At 34.3% G+C, this 23542-nt stretch overlaps 3 protein-coding genes across 6 annotated transcripts; 2 read left to right on the top strand and 1 right to left on the bottom strand.

Moving 5' to 3' along the window:
* The first annotated feature begins 378 nt into the window (after positions 1–378).
* Positions 379–3732, top strand: LOC135837685 (speckle-type POZ protein B-like). 2 transcript variants are annotated; one of them, XM_065353045.1, is made up of 3 exons: positions 379–676; positions 855–1097; positions 2265–3732. In XM_065353045.1, the coding sequence occupies exons 2-3, from the start codon at positions 892–894 to the stop codon at positions 3148–3150; spliced, it is 1092 nt and encodes a 363-aa protein (XP_065209117.1). In that variant the 5' UTR covers positions 379–676; positions 855–891; the 3' UTR covers positions 3151–3732. The 2 variants fall into 2 exon arrangements, with proteins under 2 accessions (XP_065209117.1, XP_065209116.1); XM_065353044.1 differs by having other exon boundaries at positions 381–672.
* Positions 3733–6814: 3082 nt separating this feature from the next.
* On the top strand, positions 6815–11369 carry LOC135837687 (speckle-type POZ protein-like). 3 transcript variants are annotated; one of them, XM_065353048.1, is made up of 3 exons: positions 6815–7112; positions 7268–7472; positions 10181–11369. In XM_065353048.1, exons 2-3 carry the CDS (start codon positions 7312–7314, stop codon positions 11091–11093), a joined length of 1074 nt encoding a protein of 357 aa, XP_065209120.1. In that variant the 5' UTR covers positions 6815–7112; positions 7268–7311; the 3' UTR covers positions 11094–11369. The 3 variants fall into 3 exon arrangements, with proteins under 3 accessions (XP_065209120.1, XP_065209119.1, XP_065209121.1); XM_065353047.1 differs by having other exon boundaries at positions 6815–7102; XM_065353049.1 differs by having other exon boundaries at positions 6815–7091.
* Positions 11370–11448: 79 nt separating this feature from the next.
* Positions 11449–19101, bottom strand: LOC135837686 (speckle-type POZ protein B-like). Its single transcript, XM_065353046.1, has 3 exons — positions 18914–19101; positions 17818–18037; positions 11449–15506 (listed from the first exon to the last, which is right to left on the bottom strand). The coding sequence occupies exons 2-3, from the start codon at positions 18018–18020 to the stop codon at positions 14624–14626; spliced, it is 1086 nt and encodes a 361-aa protein (XP_065209118.1). The 5' UTR covers positions 18021–18037; positions 18914–19101; the 3' UTR covers positions 11449–14623.
* Positions 19102–23542: the final 4441 nt, after the last annotated feature.

Genomic DNA, 23542 nt, shown 5'->3' on the forward strand with positions numbered 1-23542 from the left:
ATCGATCCTCTCGATCGTAAAATTTGTCAATTGTGAGCACACTCTGATCTCAAACTACGAGTATCACTATCATTACCTATCGCTGAATTACTGAGTGTTTTATACCTACGGGTTTTTAAAAAAAAACTCAATCTTTTTGTCGTTGTTTTAAACTCAAAATGGCAATCTAATGCTTTCATTGGCTAGTGAATGTGAAGGTGTCTTCGATTCCTGTCTTTGTCCCTGCATACCCCGTGTACTGCTGAAAGAATAGGTACCTGTACCTATACGTACATAGAAAGCAATAAAATTTCATACTCTGTTCGGACTATTTTATCAATGAGTCATAATAATTATTGCAAAAGGAGCTGGCAACATTGTGGTCGGCGTACCGGCGACGTTATCAGTAGAATTCGCTTTGTCTAATAGTAAGACTAGGTCTGTGCATTATAATTCATTACGTAGCTATTAATTGATTGCGTCGTGTTCATCTCGCATCTTTAGTTAGATTTGTTGAAGTAATGTGGTATTGAAGTTGAATTGGATGTTTGTTTACTTATTTAGCAAGCTCAATTTTATTCGGGTAATTTTTATTAAGTCGACGCTATTCAGAAGAAGTTATAATTTCATTTTCATAGTTGAGTCAATTGTCAAGGAAGAGTTTCGATTTTCGTAGCGCAATTTTTATCAAGAGTAAGTACGTATAAGTACCTACGTACCCACACCCACGTTAGATACTAATAAAAGTTATACCTATCTTTAAAACGTTGCTTTTTCAAAACTCGTGTGTTTCAAGTTGCCCCCAGCTAATCAATAATCATCAGCCTGATCTGATTCTGAGTTCATCTTGAATTTACATTTTTGTAATTTTACAGTTCTTCAAGCTTGTGTGGAAGTTCAGTTCGTGAAAGCATGTTTCCCTTGGACCCCACTTTTTCTGAAGCGCCAAAAGATGAAGGAATCGGTTGTGTTTCGAAACTCAGTGTGAAAAATTGTACCTATACATGGATAATCGACAATTATTCGGTTCTTTGCGCAACACGAGAAAAGTTTCGATCCCCCTCTTTTACAGCTCTTGATGACGATTTCAAGTGGTGTTTGGAGCATAAAATCTCATGGTACGAATATTATTTTAAGCTGTAGATTAGATACTCACTTACCTAGAACTAATAAGCTACCTACTTTTTGAGTTCAGTTCCCAATTTTTAATTACCATTCATTTGTTGAAAAAGTTCGGGCTGTTATTTTTTATTTTTTCATTATGGAGTTTGAAAGCAGTAATTAGTATAAATAAGTAAATGAATGAACGTTTTGCGAAATTAATTCTCTAAACAGCAAACTTTCAAACCCATAAAAATTATGATTTTCGGAAAATTGAAAATTTATTTCAAAAGAAATGTTTTGGATCAAAGAAAAAAGGTCATACGCCATACGGCGAAACTCCTCTGAAGAATCCATTTCGAAAATCGTAATTTTCAACGATTTTTATCCTCCTCTCTTAAATTTTTGGATTTTGAGACAATGCCTTAAATAAATTATCCCCAACTGTCATCGCACCGAATAAATTTTTTCCTTGCAAGTTACGTTACGACTGGATTCTCGAATCCGATTTCCCAAATTACCATTTCCTCGAACGACCATTTTCCTGAATGAATTTTCTCCCAAAAACTCAATTCCAAAGCAATTTTTAAATTTAAGAAAAAAACAGTTTTGAGGCTTTTTATGGGGGGAAAAAATGGTAAAACTTAGATTTCATATCAACTTTGACAAAATGTTATTTGTTTTGGTCGTCAATACCAGAACAAAAAATGAGATTTTTTGGTATTTTTATTCAATTTTTGTTTACATAATACCTATTTTATTTGACATTTTAGCAAATGAAAAATTTTTTCGATGAAAAAGCAAGGCTTTCTGTAGAAACTTTGACTAATAAAAGAAAAACGTTTTTAGCCGTTTCAGAAAAAAACGACTTCTAGCAATTTTGATGAAAAAATTAAGTTTATTGACAAATAAGTAGGTACATGAAAGAAATATTATTCGAACTTTCGCCAAGAAATAAAGATTTTTTTAGTAATTTTGATAATGAATTGAACAAAAATGTAGGATGTGAATTTTGAGTGAAATTCATTGCGCCGATGTCGGTACTTAGCCTATACTTTTATGTACCTATTATACGTAATCGATTCTTTAAATTATTCATGTTTGAGTTAGTTAATTTAAGTTGATTTTTATTACCTATATGACATTCACGAGATTTGTAATGTATAATTGTATATTCATTTTAGGAGACAGTTTGAAAATGAAGATTATGTTTCCTTTATCTTGCTTCCTGCTGATGACAATGATTTCAAAAAGTACAGCCCCGTATCTGGAAATTTAAAAGCTTCGGTGAGAAATATGAAAGGCGCCTGTTGTTATACAACTGAGAAAGGAGGTTCCTTTAAGATTATTTTCAACGGATCCCCCCGATATTTTGAACTGGTTTTGTATTCAGCGTATAAATGCCAAAAAGAGCTGGTAAATAATGATAAATTTCACGTTGTTTGCAACCTGAAATACTTGAAAACAAACAATAATAGTTCTCGTAATTACACTGTATCGGGCCCGAATCCGTTTAAAACTATCCAGTGCAGCCTTTCACGTGACTTCGAACGGATTCGTATCAATGGAGAGTTCAGCGATATGACTATTTCAGTTAAAGATAAAAATTATCCGGTTCATAAAACGGTCTTGGCTGCTCGCAGTTCGGTTTTCAGCGCCATGTTCAAAAGCAGTATGCAAGAAAGCCAAAAAAATCACATTACTATTACAGATATAGACCAAGATGTTTTTGAAGAAATGTTACACTACATTTATACTGGAAAGACGAAAAATTTGGCAGTATTAGCCTTTGAATTACTCCCAGTTGCGGATAAATATGATCTGAAAGATTTGAGGACGATGTGCGAAGAAGTCTTGTACAAGAAATTAGCTCCAGACAACGCACTGAAGATTCTAATATTGGCAGATATGCATCATGCCAAAGAATTGAAGATACTCGCCATCCGATACATCAAGGGGAACAGTGCCAATTGCAAGAATTTCAAAAATTCAGAAATTTATAAAGTTTTGACTACATCTCGTCCTGAGTTGATGGCAGATATGCTGGCTGAATTTTTGAATACGGAGTAATGGACTATGCATGATTTATATCTAGGTACATATTAATGTATTTACGATTTTTACGTCTTCTGGTAGGTAGGTACCTATATTCTGAATTGAGAGCGGTATTGTGAATTTCTCATCAGAAAGAAAGGAGGGTCGTGAAGATCTGAAATCTTATCCGTAATTCAAAAAGATGAAAATGTTTTTGGAAAGTTGAATTTTAAGTACCAAGACCGACTCATTTTTCTCTATCTAACCCCTTCCTGTTTCCCTGCGTGAGCGACGTTGTAAAAAATGTGGTAAATTTCATGCCTCACAATGATTCTCTGCTCATTTAGTTTTGTCCAAAATTTCTGCAATCTTTGCGACAAATATGTATTTATATGTTATCGATTCAATCATACCTAGCTACTTATATCTATTCGAATTTTGTTTGTATACTTACTTATACTCTCTCGAATTTAATGTAAGATATAAATTTATATACCAAAAGGTGCTTACTACGTAATATACCTAGATAGCTTTTTATTCAACCTTTTTCCAAGAATTTTGTTTTTAAATTTAAGCTACAAATGTGACATTTCACTTCAATATAATTATGTACTTACATTTATGTGGGATAATTTTTGTTAACATTGCATACAGTAGATGTATGTGTTTCGTGAGGTCTTTCTTGAACATCACGAAATGAATTAAAATGTTTTCAGTTTCTGATGACAGGATCTTGGTGCATTTTACGTGAAATTTTTAGCTCGCATACAGAGTGATCAAAAAATTCGCGGCCTTATTCCTTCCTTTTTTTTTTGTTGGAAAAATTCCAACAGGTAGCATTAAGTATGTAGACGACCACGTTTGGTGTTCATTGCAATGCAAATGAATTATAAAATCAAAAATGATTGGATATTCGTATCTGTTCAACGTTCTAAAAATTATAAAACTATGTTTTACTCAATTTAACAGTTTTGTTTTTGTTGGTTTTTTTTTTACATTTTTACCTAAATTTTGGGGCTCCGTGCTTCTTATGGTTTTGCTTTTGTGAATCTCATCAAGAAAAATGCACAGTTCAAAGTATCTTAAAATGCATGTTTTCTGGATTTTTTTCAATGTTTTAAATTTAGATTTTAAAATTGGACAAGCTTTCGAAAATCTTGTCTTCAAAAAAAGCTCAACTTTAATATTTTCGAATCTACTAGAGTAGGTATCAATTACTTTGAATACACCGCAAACAGATTTCCCCCAAGTTACAAAAATCCCAAGCAATTAAATTCCAAGGTGGGAATTACGATTGACGAAAAATTTCAACTGCTGAAAAAAAAAACAAGAAAAATGATTGAGTAATAAAGCTGAACTCGTAAAACGTACCTACGATCGAGGGTTGTCCGGAATATTAGTCACATTTCGCTCTTACGCGGCGAGAAATGCACTTACAGGGATCATAAATACACGACTGGAAAGATTGAACTTTCAGCTTTAAAATGATATGTTCATGATTGTGATTTGATAACTAGAAGTTGGTGAAATTCTGGTTTGAAATGAGGTCTAAAAAGTTCTTGGGTGACGAGAGGAACTTTCATGTAGTGCTCGCTCTAGTGGCAAGACTAGTTCACTTATTGAGTAGCTTGTGTGCTCAACTTGTAGCCTGAAGTCTCAGGAATACATTGATATACTTGACTTTTCTGTATAACTTGTAGGAAAAAAGTTAAATGAATTAAAATTGACAAAACGAAGAGTCATGCCGGTGAAAATTTTTGAATTTTTTCATGACAATGTTCTCTTAGTAGCTTCAGAGCCATTTAAAATTTTTTCTGCAGGTCGTACAGAAAAGTTGAGCACACCAATGTGTTCCTGAGACTTCAGGTTACAAGTTGAGCACACAAGCTACTCAATAAGTGAACTAGTCTCACCGCTAGAGCGTGCCCTGCATGAATGTTTCTCTACTGTTTATTTTCGCGATTCGAGATTTTTTCATCACCCATTCCAAATCAAAATTTCACCAACTTCTAGTCATCATATCACGATCATACACATATCATTTTAAAGCTGAAACTGCAACGTTTCCATTCGTGCATTTACGATCCATGTTAGAACATTTCTCTCTACGTGAGAGCTAGAGCGAGCACTGCATGAAAATTCCTACTTTTTACTCTCGTGACCCGAGATCTTTTCAGACCTTATCACGATCATAAACATATCATTTTAAAGCTGAAAGTTCGACCTTTCCAGTCGTGTATTTACGATCCCTGTAGGTATACTTCTCGCCGCGTAAGAGCGAAATGTGACTAATTTTCCAGACAACCCTCGTATTCTACATAAATGATAACCTGCTATAGGTACGTATGATATGACGTACCTAACAAAGTTTCATTACGCATTCGTAGGAGTAGTTTGGTGTCGAAATTACATTGGTTTTCTGTGTGCTTATACCTAAAGGAAAACCAGAAAACTCCAGTTTATTTCCATATTTATGAGGTTTGGGGAGGGTTGAAAATTTTAAAAATTCCTAAAAAAAAGCAAAGAATGTCCTCTCTGCGAAACTTTTTCAGAAATTAAAAAAAATTACGTAATAAGATAAGAATTTTGGGGAAAAGTTGAGAAAGTAGGTATAGAAGAATTTGGTAGAATTGAGAATAATTTCAAAAATCATAATTCGTTGAACGACGTTTTTTGCAAGGTTTTGATTTTTTTGAGCATATTGCACAGATTTTTGAGCTCCACAAAAAATACATGTTATACCTTAGGGTGTGACTAGAATTCTGAAAAAATTTCGCAAGGCGGGCCCTCCCTGTTTTTTCTACGAATTTTTGACATTTTCAACCCCTCGAAAAACCCTCTCTGGAGAACGAGAATTTTGAATTTTGAGCTCGAATGGGCACATTATCGGGTTGGGGGGGGGGGTCTACTCAAAAAATTTTTAGGACGGTTTACATCAAAACCAATAAAACCAATATTTTGGATGAGTTTCGTCAAAATTGGAGAAAGTGTGGATTTTACTATTTTATCCTGAAAGGCTCTTTCAATCCAGAACAATGTCATTTCAGGAATAGATAATTATGTTGTTTTAAATTGTTATTGTAAATTGCCCAATTTTCATACGAAAGAGTTAAAAAAAAATAATTTAAGCATTTTTAATTCAGAAGATCACTTAGTTAATTTGATTCACGTGTTCATGTTGGTCGAATTCGTATTCTCGACTCCGATTTACCTATGGATATTTATCAATTTGCAATCAACTATGTAGGTAACTTAATATTTACTAGGTAACTAATCTACGATACATTTTTTTTGTTTCAGGTGAGTGCAAATTTTCTTCGTTGAAATAGTAAAATATAAGTATGCAGGTTGGAAGTAATAAATTTCATAATTTGAAATGTGCGAATTTTTCTGGGAAATTTGGGTCTTCGGTCTTTGCACATGGAACTATAATCAGTTGAAGTTTAATTTGGAGTTGTGATGCTCCCAAATTCAAATTTATGGAGCTATCCAATTTACCTAGATATTGATTACAAATTCCATTCATTTTGTGTTCCTATACTTCCGAACACGAAGGTCATCTTGTGAGCTAACTTTTGACTGGTTTCAAATCGCCCAAATGATTTTATGACTTCGTAACAATGTTGCAAAAACATCTGGCAACATTGTGGTAATCGCCGACATTATCAGGAGAATTCGCGGTGTCGGGTGTTTCTCGTGTATTCACCAAGTACCTACTACAGTACGTGCGTCTATGGTCTAATCGAGTATTGATAAATGATAAGTTTGCTTTCGGATTCGTCATCGTGTTCATCTCGCGATTTTGATTTGATTTACAGAAGTGACGTGGTATTAAAATTTATTCAATTTTTGTAAGGTAATAAAGAACCCAATTTTGGTGAATTTATTTTGATTTACGAGTTAATTTTTTGTCAACGAAAATTCATCTAAATTAAACCGGTAGTGTTCAAGGTCCCTAAACTCGATTATTATTCAGAGTGAGTCAAACGTAAGTTTACGTACGTACCTACATAGTACCTACTACCTACATATTGCATAAAGATGATTGTAAAAAATTATTCGCTTTCTCGGAACTAAATTCCTATTCGGATTTTGTCCGACGAGACGTCTTAAATTCATCTCGACATTTTCTGAATAATTTATAATGTTACAGCTTTCCAAGCTTTTCTGCTAAGTTCACTCTCTTGAGGTCCGACTATGTTGAATAGCAGCCTACAGAAAAGTTTTTACGCCGAGTTACGTACAGTATTACGCCAATTTCCGTGTCTCTCGCCGGATTCCTCGAGTGTCCAAGAGCGGTTCAAATGTGATAAGGATACTTTTGAATGGCGTTTGGAATACGAGTTGAACAAAACGAGGTAATGTTTGTACGAATGGTTAAATACACTTGTTGATCGTTGACGACAAAATAGGGCCAAATTGCAGCTTCGATATTCTTTCGAATGACTAGGTCAATTATTATTCAATATAATTTTTTGAACTTTGAGCTCTAAATTGAGTCATGATTTTCGAGGTTTTTGAAAAAGATACCTACATAGGTACCTATCAAATTTTTATAGGTACCTATTTAAATATCTCAAAGAGAATGTTTTTGAACGTTTTCGTGGAATTTTAAAATCAGGCAATTGAGTCATTGGTAATTTTTCGGATTTTTGAAAACGTGTAATTTAGTTGATATTTAAATGGAATGAAATATAGGTAGAAAATCATTATTTCCATTAAAACTGTTTTCGATTAGGTACTTTTGAAAAATTTTGAGATGAAGATTGGGTCGGGATTTTCTGATCAACCTATTAAAATGAGTCAAAGCGTCGACAGAAAGCCAAAAATTTCAATCGCAAGTTTTTTTTCGGATTTTTGAAGAATTTAAAGTTTGAAATTGGTTCACGATTTTTAGGGTTTTGAAAAAATTGTTAGCCACCTACTGAAATAGGGTAAAATTTCGCGAGACATTCAAATATTTCAACGGGAATGTTTTTTGAGAATTTTTAAGAATGTTGACCCCAATATTGAGGTCATGATTTTTGAGATTTTTGAAAGTACGTGATACGAGCTATCAAATTGATTGAAATTTTGACAGAATATCTAAACCTGTTTTATCACATTGTTCTTCTCTTTTGATGAGTTTTGAGTCCATACATCTTGGGTCGTTTTTCTCAGAAGCCTCGAGTAGGGTAACGATTTATGGTTTTTTGAAAAGAGATAATGCAAGTTATCTGAATGAGAGCTATAATTTCAAAAAAAGTCTGGACTTTTTCGTCAAAACTTTTTTTGGGCACTTTTGAAGAAATTTGAAGCCTCAAATCGGGTCATGAATTTTGAGTTTTATGATGAAAGCTGTGTCATTTAAGATTCCTGTCAAAAGTGCTTAAAATTTTAGGAAAATCGGTCATTTTTATCAAAACTTCCTTTTAGTAACATGTTTGAAGAGCGGATCATGATCTTCGAGTTTTTTTTTTTTTTGAAAAGGGTGTCAAGTGACCTACCAAATAGGCTTAAAATTTTGTCAGAAAATCAGAGATTTTCATCTAAACTTTTTTTTGAGAACTTATAAAGAATTTTAAATATTAAATTGGGTCATGGTTTTTGAGATTTTTGAAAAAAGGTGCCATTCGACCTAGCGAAATGGGCTAAAATTACGCGAAACATTCAAAAATTTTTCATTGGAAACAATTTCTGAACACTTTTGAAGAACTTTATGCCTAATTGGGATCGTGATTTCGACTGGAAATCAAAAATTTTCATAACATTTTTGTTTTAAGCTCCTTTGGAGAATTTTGAGCACAAACTTGGATGATTTTCAACATTTTTGAAATAGTGCCTTGTAATCTGCTAAAATTGGTTACAATTTCAGAAAAAAAACAAAAAGTTTTAGTTTTGAGCGATTTTGAAAAATATTGAATCAAAATTCAATTTTTGCTTTCGTGGTTTTTGGAGGTGCTCTGCGACATATTCAAAGGGGTCAACAACTGAGATAAAATTTCAGTAGAAAATGAAAATTTTTCATCAACATTTTTCTGAGGTCAAAATAAGGTCATGGTTTTTGGTGTTTCTGAATGAGGTGTGATGCGACCTATCAAAATAAGTCAAAATGTTGACAAAAAATCAAAAATTTCCATCAAAACCTGTTTGGAATGCTTTTGAGAAATTTTAAGCTAAAAATTGGGTCACGATTTTCGTTTTTTTTTTTTTTTTTTTTTTTTTTTTTTTATGAAAGTTGTCACGCATTATTAAAATGATTCCAAATGTGATGGCAGAAAATCCAAAATCTGTATCATTCTTTTTTTTTGACATTTTTGAAGAATGTCGAGGAGATGCTTTTCGAGCATTTCTGAAGATTTTTTGCATGAGCAGAATTTTGGTAATGAAATTCGGGCTTTTTGAAATAACTTTCTGCAATGCGAGCTCTCAGAATGAATTATTAAATATCGACTGAAAATCCAAAATGTTTTCAAATCTTTCTTTTGAGCTCTTTTGAAGAATTTCAAGTCAGAATGAGGTCATCATTTTTGGGTTTTTTGAATATGGTGTGATGCGACCTATCAAAATGGGTTGAAATTTCCTCAAAAAATCAAAAATTTCCATCAATACTTTTTAGGACCACTTTTGAAAAATTTTGAACCCAAATGTGGGTCATGATTTTCGAAATGTTTAAAATAGAGCTATGTAGTCTATCAAAATTGGTCAAGATTTGAAGAAAAGACAAAAAAAATTGTCATAATCTTTTTTTGAACATTTAGTAAAAATTTCATTTTTAAATGTTGCCTTTTTTTTGGGCTAAATTTGTCCAAAAATCGTTCTTAAGGGGCACCGGCTAGCGGCTTCTGATTGTACTACAATTGTCCAGCTGAAGTGAAGAGTAAAAGTGTACCTATCTATTCGGAGTACCTAAGGGAAATGTCCAGTACTAACCTGCTATGGAAAAAAAATTGGACCTCAGCCATTTTGAAAATTGGTGTTTTTTTAGACTCCCTGGTCAGCTTTCACTTATCTATAGTACTTACCTACTCGTACTTTGCAATTTATAACAACACGACATTCACAAAAATTCTAATATTTATTTCAGCGACAACATAAACATCGTTTCCTTCTACTTGCATTGCGATTCCGAAGATGACCTCATCAACGAATCCGGTACTGTCATTGCATATCCAATAATGGAATTCAAACACCCACCAGCTTATACATTTTATTGCCCTCCACTGACCTTTAACAAAAATCAGCGATCCTGTCAATTATCATCTTTCGCGCGTAAACAATTACTATCATACGTGGTTCAAGATTCGCTAAGTCTTACTTTAAAACTGAACTACATGAGGAAACAATTCACCCCTCGCCGACAAATTACAACGAACGGAAATTCAGACACGAATGCATTCGAAAATGGAGCAGCTGCTTCATCCTTAGAATCGAGCATTTCAAGAGATCTCGAGAATATTCGCATTAATGCAAATCTAAGTGACGTGACTCTCTCGGTTAATGGCAAGGATTATCCATCCCATAGAATCATTTTAGCCGCTCGCAGTTCGGTTTTCAGCGCCTTGTTCGCCAGCGATTTGCCAGAAAACGAGAAAAATCACGTTGTTATCGCGGACGTAGAACAAGAACCTTTCGAAGAAATGTTACGGTACATTTACACCGGCGAGATGGCTAATTTAAACGAATGGGCTCCCGAATTGCTACCATTGGCGGACAAATACGATCTCGGAGAGTTGAAAAAAGCGTGCGAAGAAATTTTGCTCGACAAATTATCGATAAAAAGCGCTGCCAAACTTTTGAAACTGGCTGATATGCATAATGCCGAAAAATTAAAAAAGCATGCTCTTCAATTCATCAAAGATCAAGCCGACGTTTACGAAGATTCTCAAGTTGAGGAACTTAGGAATACATTAGCGACATCTCGTACCGAGGTCATATTAGATATGTTGACACTCTTCTTCGGGAATCAAAAGCAAACGATACCGATACCTGTGGAATAGATAAGTACAGCTTTTATTATGGAAATTTCATGTCACGAGAGCTAATAGGTTTGAAAATTCAAAATACAACAAACCGTACCTTTTATGTATGTACCTACCTGCTTTTAAAAGCTTGAATGAAATTTTGACCTCATATAAGCGAGTCTCCCCCCTCCACCCAAAAAAATAGGCAATACAAAAGTTTTATAATTTTTTTACTCAAGTCAAATACTGATAGTAATATTTATTATATTATTTGATTTACATGTAGGTACATAATTAAAAATAATATTCATCGCTTGTTTCTCATTTTATTTTCGTTTACAAAGTAGACGTTCGCGTTGCAGGGTTATCTGCCTGACGTCTTCAATATCTTATCATGTGCATAAATATGTACTTAATCGACATAATTATCTTAATCAGAATAGGTAAGTACTTAGATATTGGGAAAATTGCAACTCTCACTTTACATAAGGAAACGAGAGAACGTATATCTTTCATTATAATTTGTTCGTTTTGAAAAAATTTGATGGTGTTCACAATTTCCCTGCAAAAAATGTACCTGAGTTGACACAATCAATTCGACAAAAAACACGCATCATCACATGAATAAAAGTTTACTTATACTTAGATCTCTTAAATCAGAAATGCCTAAATTGAAAAAAAAAAGAAAGATTCCTTTATACGAAAATCAGATGTCCTCGAAGTGACGAGCCACAGCATTGTAATTTAGAAGGAAATGACCTCATTAGGTACATACACATGAAGACGCTAAGGTGTACATATTCTAAAATTTTGAATACTGTTTTTTTTTAGGGTATTTTCAAACATCAGGTGATTTGAGACAATTGAGAAAATTGACTGTACGTCGAAAACGAATAGTTAATTATTTCAGAACTTTTGCGATTTTTGAACATTTCGGAAAATTCAAAATCTTGAAAAACTACAGAACCATCAATGTTTTTCATCGGGTGTATTTGAAATTTTTGCTCAGATACTGTGTGGTTCGTTCCTAATGTTCCAGGAGGGTCATTCCACGTCAATTGGATCAAGAAGTGGTGGGGGGTTCGGCGATTTTTTTGAAATTTTTCCTGTGGAAAGACCTTCCGAAGGGATGACTAATGGCGAAAATCGCAGCCCTCTAGCCCATTTTTAAAGGCAGCCAGGGGGTGTCAAAGTTTTCAGTGGACCTAAAATAATATCCATTTCAGCAGTGGATTACTCGATAATCGCGATACCTACCAAAATGGAACATTTTCCCATAGTTAAGGGTTTTGAAAGGCTTTTTGGTGATATCATAAAAATCAGTGTTTCCACTTTTTTTCGCACAAAAAATTAGCTCAAAAAGTTTCGAAACGTAGTTTTCATATCGTTCCGACTCACAAAAATTCTGAAAAAAATATAATATTATGGACAACTTTTCATGCTGAACAACATATTGAAAAATTGGGATGGTAACATGTTGCGAAGTCGATTTTAATAAATTTAAAGTTTGCGAAAAATGCGGTTTTTTGATTTAAAACATGAAAAAAAGTTTTGATAGGTGAAGTTGACCCATTTGACCCCTATTTTTACGTATGTGTTGAAAAAGTTGAAAAACCCTTTCACTCGATGAAAAGAACTCCTCACAAGAAAATCAAAATTCGAAAAAATTCAAAAAATTAACGAATTTTTATTTTTTTGTTGTGAGTGTAATTTTTATCAACTTTTTCATGGAGGTCAAAATAAGACAACTGAATAAATTAAAATTTTTTTTGATGTTTGAAATCGAAAATTGAATTTTTTTGAATTTTGATTTTCTTGTGAGGAGTTTATTTCATCGAGTGAAAGGTTTTTTTCAACTTTTTCAACAGATATGTAAAAATAGGGATCAAATGAGTCAACTTCACCTATCAGAACTTTTTTCATGTTTTAATTCAAAAAATTGCATTTTTTCGCAAACTTTAAATTTTTTAAAATTGATTTTGCAACATGTTACCATCCCAATTTTTCAATATGTTGTTCAGCATGAAAAGTTGTCCATAATATATTTTTTTCAGAATTTTTGAGAGTCGGAACGATATGAAAACTACGTTTTGAAACTTTTTGAGCTAACTTTTTGTGCGAATAAAAGTAGCAACACTGATTTTTATGATATCACCAAAAATCCTTTCAAAACCCTTAACTATGGGAAAATGTTCCATTTTGGTAGGTATCGCGATTATCGAGTAATCCACTGCTGAAATGGATAATATTTTAGGTCCATTGAAAACTTTGACACCCCCTGGCTGCCTTTAAAAATGGGCTAGAGGGCTGCGATTTGCGCCATTGGCCATCTCTTCGGAAGGTCTTTCCACAGAAAAAATTTCAAAAAAATCGCCGAACCCCCCTACCACTTCTTGGTTCAATTGACGTGGAATGACCCAGTAAACAAATAATCAAAATTGTGACTAGATGATCGAGTATAAAAAGCAAAAATTAATCCTTCAGAGTCCCACAGTGAAATTTCAACCGGGTGGGGGCTACTGGGACTACTTTTTTGCAGATAGGATGACAAATAAAAAATATGGAAGCATTTTCTCATCCTGAGGTAACAACTTGGGGGGAGGTGGAAAAGTTCCCCTGTTCGATAAATACCTGTCCATATCTATTGCATTTTTCGAAATTTTGGGACCCACCTCTCGAAGAAAATTAAATTTTATTGCGTATTTCAAAGTTTTGAGCTGTAGTACGACCATCCCCCTCCTCATTTCAGAAAAATAGACAAATAAGAAGTTGTGGTCCTTCGGGTGTTACGTTTTTTAATCGTAGTATAACCAATGGGCTCAAGGCGCATCTGAAACAAAAATTATTTTTGTTCGTTTTCGTGCTTAAGTGCAGTAAATTGAAAATGTAATCGATCAAATCGCTAGTGTATTGTGTAGGTAATTAATAAGATGAAATATTTTAAAGCATTTAAATAACTGTATATTAAGAATTTTTAGCTCTTTTTTGTAAGTGTTAAATTTCAAGATATCCGTTCGGTTTTAAAGGGATTTCTCCGTGAAAACTGAATGAAATTGGATGATTTTTGGATATGTTGTTCATGAAAGTGCCCTTGAGGCTGCTACGTTGCCCTTTTTTTCAAATTTGGAATGAAAATTCCAAATTTAAAAAAAAGGGCAACGTAGCAGCCTCAAGGGCACTTTCATGAACAACATATCCAAAAATCATCCAATTTTGTTCAGTTATTGCGGAGAAATGTCTTTAAAACAGTCATTCTAGACATCTTCCAAAATAACTAAACAAATGTACTTACGTATATAATGTTTTTATTATTTTAAAATATTTTATTATATTAAACAAACTAATATTAATCGTTCTGCGCAAAAAGTTTTTACTTTAGCACTTTTGAACACGAAAAAAAAAAGATTGAAATTCTCTGCCTTGATAAGTGAAACGCAACCCTCAAGCACCGAAGGACCACGTTAAGTACATTACCTCTGCATTAAGAGCAAATGATATTAATAGGTAATAAGTAATATACCATAAAAAAACAAACGCGAGTTCTATCTTGGTCCATACTTTTCATTTTACGATAATTTCCTACGTTTACAGAAAATAACATCCAGCAAGTCTTCCATCAAGTGAGGATGAGACTTAGTTACAATATTCCAAACTTCTGTTTCTTTGAAATCCTCACATTCGGAATGGTTTGCTTTGATGAATCGCAGTGCATGGGCCTTCAAGTCTTCAGCATGATGCATATCTGCCAATATTAAAATACTCCCAGCATTATCAATTGATAATTTCCGAAACAAGACTTCTTCGCACTTAGTCTTCAGTTCTTTTAGATCGTATTTATCCGCTGCAGGTAGTAATTCGAAGGCCGATTCTTCCAAATTTGTCGTCTTCCCGGTATAAATGTAGTGCAATATTTCTTCGAACGTTTCTTGCTCTATATCTGCGATGTTGATATGATTTTTCTGGCTTTCTTGCATATCGTTCCTAAGCATGGCGTTGAAAACCGAGCTGCGAGCAGCTAAAACTGTTTTATGGACTGGGTAATTTTTACCTTTGACGGAAATCGTAACGTCTTTAAAATTATCATCATCGATGAAAAATCGTTCATAGTCCGTTGACAGGCTGGATTCGGAAATTTTAACTGGTTTTGAGCAGCATGAGGAAGAAAGATTGACAATATCGGTTTTTTTAAAATAAACAAGCTCGCAAAGAAGCTTCAATTTATCTTCATATACCCATTCCCGCAGCACCTTGCTGATGTCGCCGAGACTTCCCACATTCTTGTACTTGATATAATTATCATTCCACACACAGCATGAAGATGAAGATATTTTGGTGTAGATTTTTGTGTTATCGGGCTTCATCACAGCAAATTCCGCACTCACAGATACGCCACCGTACTTTTTAAGATCATCAAGATCAGGGCGCAAGTAGATTTCAATACCCCATGTCCTGCGGGATAAGTTCCAGAAATCAAAAACAAATTTTTTATATACATAGGTACCTTAGACCACAATCCATACACGAAAAAGTGCTCTAGAAGTTGATTTTGTATTTTTTTTTCGGGAACCAAAAAAACGCGCTGCCAAAATGAAGGTACTATGTGCCCCATTCAGAAAAGTGCAATTTTGAAATTTTTCCCTTGCACAAATGGGGGGTGGACCCTCAAAAAGGTGATTTTGGGGACATGGTCGGAACCACAAAAACTCGACGGGGTTGTGTTGGGGGACTTCTCCCGATACCAAATATGTGATTTTTTTCCGTGACACCCTGCACAACTGCATATTATGGCACTTTGAATGCGATTTTTATGCTTTTTTGGCCAATTTCGACGATAAAATGGGTCTTATGACCAGAGTATGGCCTGAAACCAACGGATTCTTGGACGTGTGTTAAAGGGGGACATTTGAAGCCGAACTGCGCAAAAACGGTGAAAAAATACTTGCACAACGCGATTTTATGCGCACTAATGGGTTTGTCAGCTACCCCCCCACCACCGGAATTCAACAATGCATTATCTATCCGATAATATCGATGCGACCTATCAAAATGGTATAAAATTTTGCGCTGAATTCTAAAATCGCAGACATTTTTCATTTCCACCCCCGCATGATGGCGTTTTGCCCCCCAAACTGAATCCAACTATGATATTGAACACATTTTGCACTTTTCGCGTTGATGGTGAGGATTTATGTGTACGCAATCAGAACGAATCTCATATTCGTCATTTGGGAATATTTTTGCTTCAAAATTTTCCATTCAATCCCCATCCCCTCCCTTCTCCTTTCAAGACTTGTGTTATACAACATAGAAAAAATACAAACAAATAATTTGTTTGTATTTTTTCTCGTTGTTCTTATTTTTCTGTTTTTTTCTCATTTCATCTTGTAACAACAGTGAAAGGTACAAAAAATGCAATTGAAAAAAAATGATGTGAAATGAATGAACACAAAATAAGAAAGACGATTTAAAAAATACAAACAAAAAAATGGAACATGAATGAAAATTTCCAAAAAAAACGCGAAAAAAACGAAATGAAATGAGAAAAAAATAGAAAACTAAAAACGAGAAAAAAATACAAACAAATAAGGAAGTGGGAACAACAATGAAAGGTGAAAAAATAACAGAAACATGTTCAGATAACGAACGTGAGAAAAAACTCCACCGAGGGGATGCAAATGAAAAATGATTGCAATTTTCGAGCTCAGCGCAAAATTTTACACCATTTCGATGGGTCATGTCTAAGTTTTAAAATCTATGTTGTAACACAAGTCTTGAAAGGAGAAGGGAGGGGATGGGGATTGAATGGAAAATTTTGAAGCAAAAATATTCCCAAATGACGAATATGAGATTCGTTCTGATTGCGTACACATAAATCCTCACCATCAACGCGAAAAGTGCAAAATGTGTTCAATATCATAGTTGGATTCAGTTTGGGGGGCAAAACGCCATCATGCGGGGGTGGAAATGAAAAATGTCTGCGATTTTAGAATTCAGCGCAAAATTTTATACCATTTTGATAGGTCGCATCGATATTATCGGATAGATAATGCATTGTTGAATTCCGGTGGTGGGGGGGTAGCTGACAAACCCATTAGTGCGCATAAAATCGCGTTGTGCAAGTATTTTTTCACCGTTTTTGCGCAGTTCGGCTTCAAATGTCCCCCTTTAACACACGTCCAAGAATCCGTTGGTTTCAGGCCATACTCTGGTCATAAGACCCATTTTATCGTCGAAATTGGCCAAAAAAGCATAAAAATCGCATTCAAAGTGCCATAATATGCAGTTGTGCAGGGTGTCACGGAAAAAAATCACATATTTGGTATCGGGAGAAGTCCCCCAACACAACCCCGTCGAGTTTTTGTGGTTCCGACCATGTCCCCAAAATCACCTTTTTGAGGGTCCACCCCCCATTTGTGCAAGGGAAAAATTTCAAAATTGCACTTTTCTGAATGGGGCACATAGTACCTTCATTTTGGCAGCGCGTTTTTTTGGTTCCCGAAAAAAAAAATACAAAATCAACTTCTAGAGCACTTTTTTGTGTATGGATTGTGGTCTACCTTACCAGTTACCAAAGCATCTAGAAATACTTTAACGCGAATACGAGCGATCTTAAGGTCTGTGTAGAACGCAACATATTGAAAATAAGCATTTATTTTTTATTATTGAGCTTGTACCTATAATTTTTTTTAAAATTCTGTTATAAATAAGATGAAAATGTAAAAAAGCAGAAGAACAAAAGACAGGTATTAGAAACACTTACTGGGTTTTGTGTTCCAAACGCCATTTGAAATTATCGTCAATAGCTGAAAATTCCGAGGACTCAAAATCAAATCTGGTGTTTGTGAGAGTCGAATAACTGTCAATTGTCCATAAGAAACTACATTCTCTTTGTTTAACTGTCGTATCACAGCAGCTGTCAGTAATCCCTTCGTTTTTTGACGCAGGGCTAATATTCGACATCATTTACAATCCAAACAGACCTGTGAAAGATTCAAAAATGCAAAATGTTGTTATAATCAGTTGGAACTTTCGAACTTTGAAACTAGGTACCTGCTCGTTTGTGGATCTGAATATGAATAATGAATCTACATTAACATTATCTATATTTGAGTAAGTACCTTAGAGTCAAACTCAGAATTCTCCAAATTTTTAAATAATGATGTTATGATCGTTTCGAGTACAGTTAGTAGGTACGCCCGTTTTTACCTATCTGTGACACAATGACGCAGTCAGCGTGGTCCAAAGTACCGGGTCCGAGTCAAACTCCGAAAAATGTCCATTGTCCAAAAATTTTAAAAATGAGATTATGAATTTTTCGGGTACAGTTAGTAAGTACCTACGCATCAATTGCCATTTTACATTTTACATACCCGGTTCGAGTCAAACTTTGAAAAAAAAAACTTCAAAATCAAAAATTATCATTTTTTTTCATTCCAGTGGACTGTAAACAACCTTGAGATACTTTCAACAGACTTGAATCTGGAATTTTAAAATTATCCCAATTTTATCATGCACTTAGTTTCGTCGTTTAGGTGATTTTTGACATTTTTTACGGACTTGGAGTCAAAGGTAAGCAAAATTCTCCAAAATGGTATCGTGAATTACTACTATGAAGACTTGAAAAAAATTTTTTTTGCTCATTCGATTGTTACTCGAAGCACTATTTATATAGGCGAGATCAGAAACCTGCTATTATACTGATACCCACCTTCCATTAGTTTTTTGCGCTTTTCTCGAAGTATAGTGAAAAGCGGAGAATTCTGGGTTTGACTCTAAGGTACCTACTCATTAGTCATTTCTAGAAAAATAATCGAAAGAAAATCTAATCATTCTTGATGAATACACGTTACACTTACTTTATTGATAACAAACAATCAACGGAAAATTGTGTAAAACAATTCACTTCTTCTTGGCGTTTTCTTCTTCAACTTTGCTGAATGAAAATCATTTGATTGAAAAATGGATTTCTTAAAAATTACACCACATCGATCTGACGTTAAATAAATTTCCGCATAACACGTACAGTACGTAAGCTTACTTTCAACCTACAAAACAACACACATGTGACTAAAAATTAAAATAATTCTATTGTTCAGTTGTTCCACTCCAGTGTTCCTGATAAACCTATCAGTGCTGCCAGATTTCGATTACAAAAGATGAAAGCACGTTGAGATTCGGGTGTAATTCTAGGTATGTATAAATAGGAGGTACTAGGTAGGTAGGTCTAGGTACATATTAATTATAATTATTAAACGAGAAATAGTCCAATTATTCTGAATCCACATTATAAAATTCAGACGATAGTTTTAAGAACTCGAAAATGCTCGCTAAGAACATGTCGATGGTTATAACTCCAACTTTGGAAGTTTTTTTCACTAGGTAGTAGGTACCTAGGTTTGATATTTTGAAATATTTCATAATTGGAAAAAAGATGAGTAATAAAAATCCAAAAATGCCGTTGGATTGGAGGCTCGAAAATGCCTTTACATTACATTACAGTACACCACCGGCAATCGACATAGAATGTAGAAAACAGGAAGTCAGGAACTCAGTTTCGGTGGACCGGTTATTGTTCAGGTGGGCAGAGCAATGTTGTTGTTTGGTTCAACAATGGGGCGCTTAGTAGCTCGACTACCGGACTACGCATGGATGTATGTGTGGTTGCCTACATGAACCTATTACGTTTTTTTATTAATTTTTTTAAAATATTGGATAATTAAAATTAAAAACACAGGAATTCACCTTAAGGTGTCTTCTTCGTATTTATTTTCATTGATGCGATCAGGGAAAAACGCCTCCTTAAGGTGAAATTATTCTATTGGATTTTTTTAAGGGCCGATTCCGCATACACGATTGCATACCCGGTCCGCCTGATTTTCGAGTGTTGAGATCTCGAGATCTATCCGACGAAAATCGATGAAATTTGAAATATAGATACTATGAAGCAATTAGAAAAAAATGTCGGATGGGATTTTTAATTACTTGAATAGTTTTGGAATTATCAATGATTGAAAAGTGTTCAAATTTCGTTAATTTTCAATTTCAAATTCTGCGAAAAATACTCAATCAAATGAAAATCGCTTCCGACATTTTCTTTTAATTGTTTCAAAGTACAGTGGAACCTCAATAACTCGAAATCCAAGGGGAATGGTCATTCATTCAGTTTATAGAGGTTTTTGAGATAATCAGTTTCAAGTTATGCAGGTAAGATTTTGAGAGAGTTTGAGTTATAGAGGTCTTACGAAATGAATGAATTTAGAGATATGTAAGTGCATAGAAGATAGAAGTATGAATTGAAAAATATTCGAGTTATAGAGGTAAACGCTCGACAACGTATGACATAGAGGTTTTCTTGCTATTTCGGCAAAATTTTAGCTTCGAGTTATGACTGGTTTGTGTAGTCAATTTCGACTTATCCGAGTAAAGTTACCATTGAGTGTTATGGAGATTTCAAGGGGAATGGAGGTTGGTTCGGCTAATAGAGGTTTTCGAGTTATCGAGGTTCCACTGTAGTAAGAGTAAGTTTGATTATAGTGTCACAAATGAAGGTAAATTGCTACAATCTGTGGTGCTTTGTACTACTTATTTTTCTCAGTGTGGTTTTTTAAATAAAAATAACATTGTAGTGCAGTTTTTGACACGCGGTGGTTTTTTTTGGTGGTCTATGTTAGGTCTATGCAAGGTTTATTTCACTTACTTACATATGCGAATTCGTCGATGTTATGATTAAATTAAATTCTGATGCTATGTAGATGTACATTACATCTACTTTAATTCCATCGTTATTGGCTAATGACTTGTTTTCTCATCTTTAGTTTTATTCGGAAAAATTGATATTTTTTCCTCATCATTCGGACAATTTTCGGTTGCACACCCCCCCCCCTCACCAAACTTTAGTTTCGTCCCTGCCACTGCGGTTCAAAATATTCTATCATTTTTATAAAATTATGTCTTATGATACATATATTTTGGCTGATTTATGCGAAAGGTTGGAGAAGAAACAATTTTCAAAATACGAATTCACTCAAAAATTAGCGTTTTACAAATTTTCAACCGCTTACTACGTCATCATCAGAGAATGTTGAAAGTGGTCTTGGATTTTGATTGCAACGGGCTGAATTAACACAGAACCTAAAATATCGTCTTTTGAGACTGGGTAATTTTTCTCAAAACAGGTGGAGTACGAGCGATAGCGAAAAAACCACAATTTTTTTTCGAAAATGCTTCCTCTATGAGGATTTATCTACCCTCTAGTGGCTCAAGTGGCACCTGCGAAGCCTAAAATTTATTTTTACAATAGAAATGATTTTCTGTTCAAAATAAAGGTTTCTATTGGATTTGGATAAAATCCTTCTAATATTTCTTTTCATAATGCGCTAGATCCACCTTAGAGTAGATGTTGGCGAAATGCGAAATGAGGAAATGTACATAGATAAAAGATGAGTCATGATTCTTTGCATGTAAAATGTCATCGCAGGTGGTGCGCGCAGCTAGGTATTTTTGCCTTGCCGATTAGATTAGACGATTCAATACAAATGCTTTGAACGATGGCTCTATGGCTCAGGTTTTGTTATCGCAAAATAATTCTACGATTTTAATTTTTACGCGTGTGCGTGTATATTTTCGTCCATGTGTGAAATGGTTTCGTCACTATTATCGAATGAAGCGTTTAGTTATGTAAGCAAAGTGATTTGATTTTACTCGTAGGCATAATTCGCTTGACTGGGTATAGTTGTTGATCGCTTACGTTTCTTCGGGATTTCGGTACTTCTTTTCGTGAAATTTTGGTGTTCGGTGTGTCGTTGATAGGGTTCGAATTTAATTATGTAGGTAATTAGGTATGCGTTTGATACCTATTGTTCTCATAACATTATAATTTTTGGTAATTTATATGCAATAATGTGTTTAGAAAAAATTATTTTTATACTTAAAATGCGGTTCTTGTATAGTGTTAACTTCTGTTTTCGTGTGCTCCGTGCTCCGTGATTCGTTGATTGGTGTCTGTTGAATGTGTTTTGCGCGATTTTTTTCCTCTTTTGAAATATTTTTTGTGAATGCTGATTGAATATTATGCTATGCTGCTGTCGACTGTTGTATTGCAATGAGTTCGAGTTGAAAAAATGCGGAGGTATGTGAATATTTCAGATTAAAACTAGGCGTATTAATTTCAATTCATGTTGCGATTTTTCGTTTTCTGGCGTAATAATCCCAGAACGACTGGTACTTTTGAAAACCTGAACTTCATGTAGATATTTGTTCCATTTCCGGTGCGTTTTGGAGCGAAAGGGGCTATCAGGGGGGGGGGGGTGGCTAGAACCTCGGCCAAAATTTGAGGCCAAAATGAAGAAAATTCATTAATTAATGAATATATGAGATTGTGTGAATCATCATTGTGCTGACAGCTCGCAAATTCGAGTCGTGAATTTGCCCTTTATTTTGTTTGTCGTAAGTACTATTATAAAAAATAATTCGATTAATATTTCTGTAAAAAGAGTATAATTATCTCGAAACGATAATCTGAATTTCTGAAAGTCTGTCTGTATTAGGGTGTACCTTTTGTAAGTATATGTGATGGAAATTGGTTTTTTGTTAGTTTTTTGTTGTTTTTTTGTCGCTCCCATGCTCTAAAGTTGTTACTTCGGACAAGACAATCATGCCTTGAAATTTTCAGCTCCTCGGTGAAAAATACGTGATGCTTGTGAGTGAGCCCTTTTAACAAAATATAATAAAATTGAAGTAAGTATAAGGTATGTGACAACATTTTTAGCATTGTAAATTTTCCAGTTCCAACATCGCGGTCAAGTCCTCATTTGGGTAAAAATCAACTCATATAACCAATTTTAGCACCCTGAAGTTGTCGGGTTTTATAGTAGGTAGTAATTCCTCCAACCATGTTGGTAAACATAGGTCGTGCCAGGAAGCCCCCAGCCCCCTCCCTCCTTTTTAAACAAGATGTCTTACGGTCCTACAAGTTCTGCAAAAGTCCTTCTATTGGCCGATGAGTCCTGCAAGTCCTGAAGTTCATCAAAAAATCCTGTTTTTTTTTCCTCAGACTACACTTCAAATTTTCAAATTCATATCTCCTTTTTCTGGAATTTTGAACAAATTTTGTAGAATTGGGCTCATTTGTCAACTTTTTAGAACTCGAATTACCCATTTTTGAGAGCCTTTTCCCTCGCTTCGTTTGAGCTATTTGCTTTCCTGTTTTCGAAATTCGAGTAGAAAATTTATTGTTTAAATTCATGAAATGTTCGAAGTTTGAATCAAGAAAATAAACTAGGTAATCATTTTTGTTTTTACTTCTCAAAATGTGTGAATTTTTCAACGTTTTTGGCCTCGCTTCACTCAAGCTCGTTTGCTTTTCTTTTTCAAGTTTTAATTGTTTTTTTTTTAAATCATCATTCAAAATTTTAAATTTTGAAGCAAACGTTTTTGTACCCCTCAAAATGATAATTTTCCAGAGATTTTGCCCTCGCTTGCTTTTC

The sequence above is a fragment of the Planococcus citri genome, chromosome 2, assembly GCF_950023065.1.
Source record: "Planococcus citri chromosome 2, ihPlaCitr1.1, whole genome shotgun sequence".
In the NCBI taxonomy this organism is placed as follows: domain Eukaryota; kingdom Metazoa; phylum Arthropoda; class Insecta; order Hemiptera; family Pseudococcidae; genus Planococcus; species Planococcus citri.

Coding starts and splice junctions, on each gene's coding strand:
- LOC135837685 (XM_065353045.1), top strand. CDS start 892: ATGTTTCCCTTGGACCCCACTTTTTCTGAAGCGCCAAAAGATGAAGGA. Junction 1,098..2,264: donor TTGGAGCATAAAATCTCATG/GTACGAATATTA, acceptor TATTCATTTTAG/GAGACAGTTTGAAAATGAAG.
- LOC135837687 (XM_065353048.1), top strand. CDS start 7,312: ATGTTGAATAGCAGCCTACAGAAAAGTTTTTACGCCGAGTTACGTACA. Junction 7,473..10,180: donor TACGAGTTGAACAAAACGAG/GTAATGTTTGTA, acceptor TATTTATTTCAG/CGACAACATAAACATCGTTT.
- LOC135837686 (XM_065353046.1), bottom strand. CDS start 18,020: ATGATGTCGAATATTAGCCCTGCGTCAAAAAACGAAGGGATTACTGAC. Junction 15,507..17,817: donor CGTTTGGAACACAAAACCCA/GTAAGTGTTTCT, acceptor CTTATCCCGCAG/GACATGGGGTATTGAAATCT.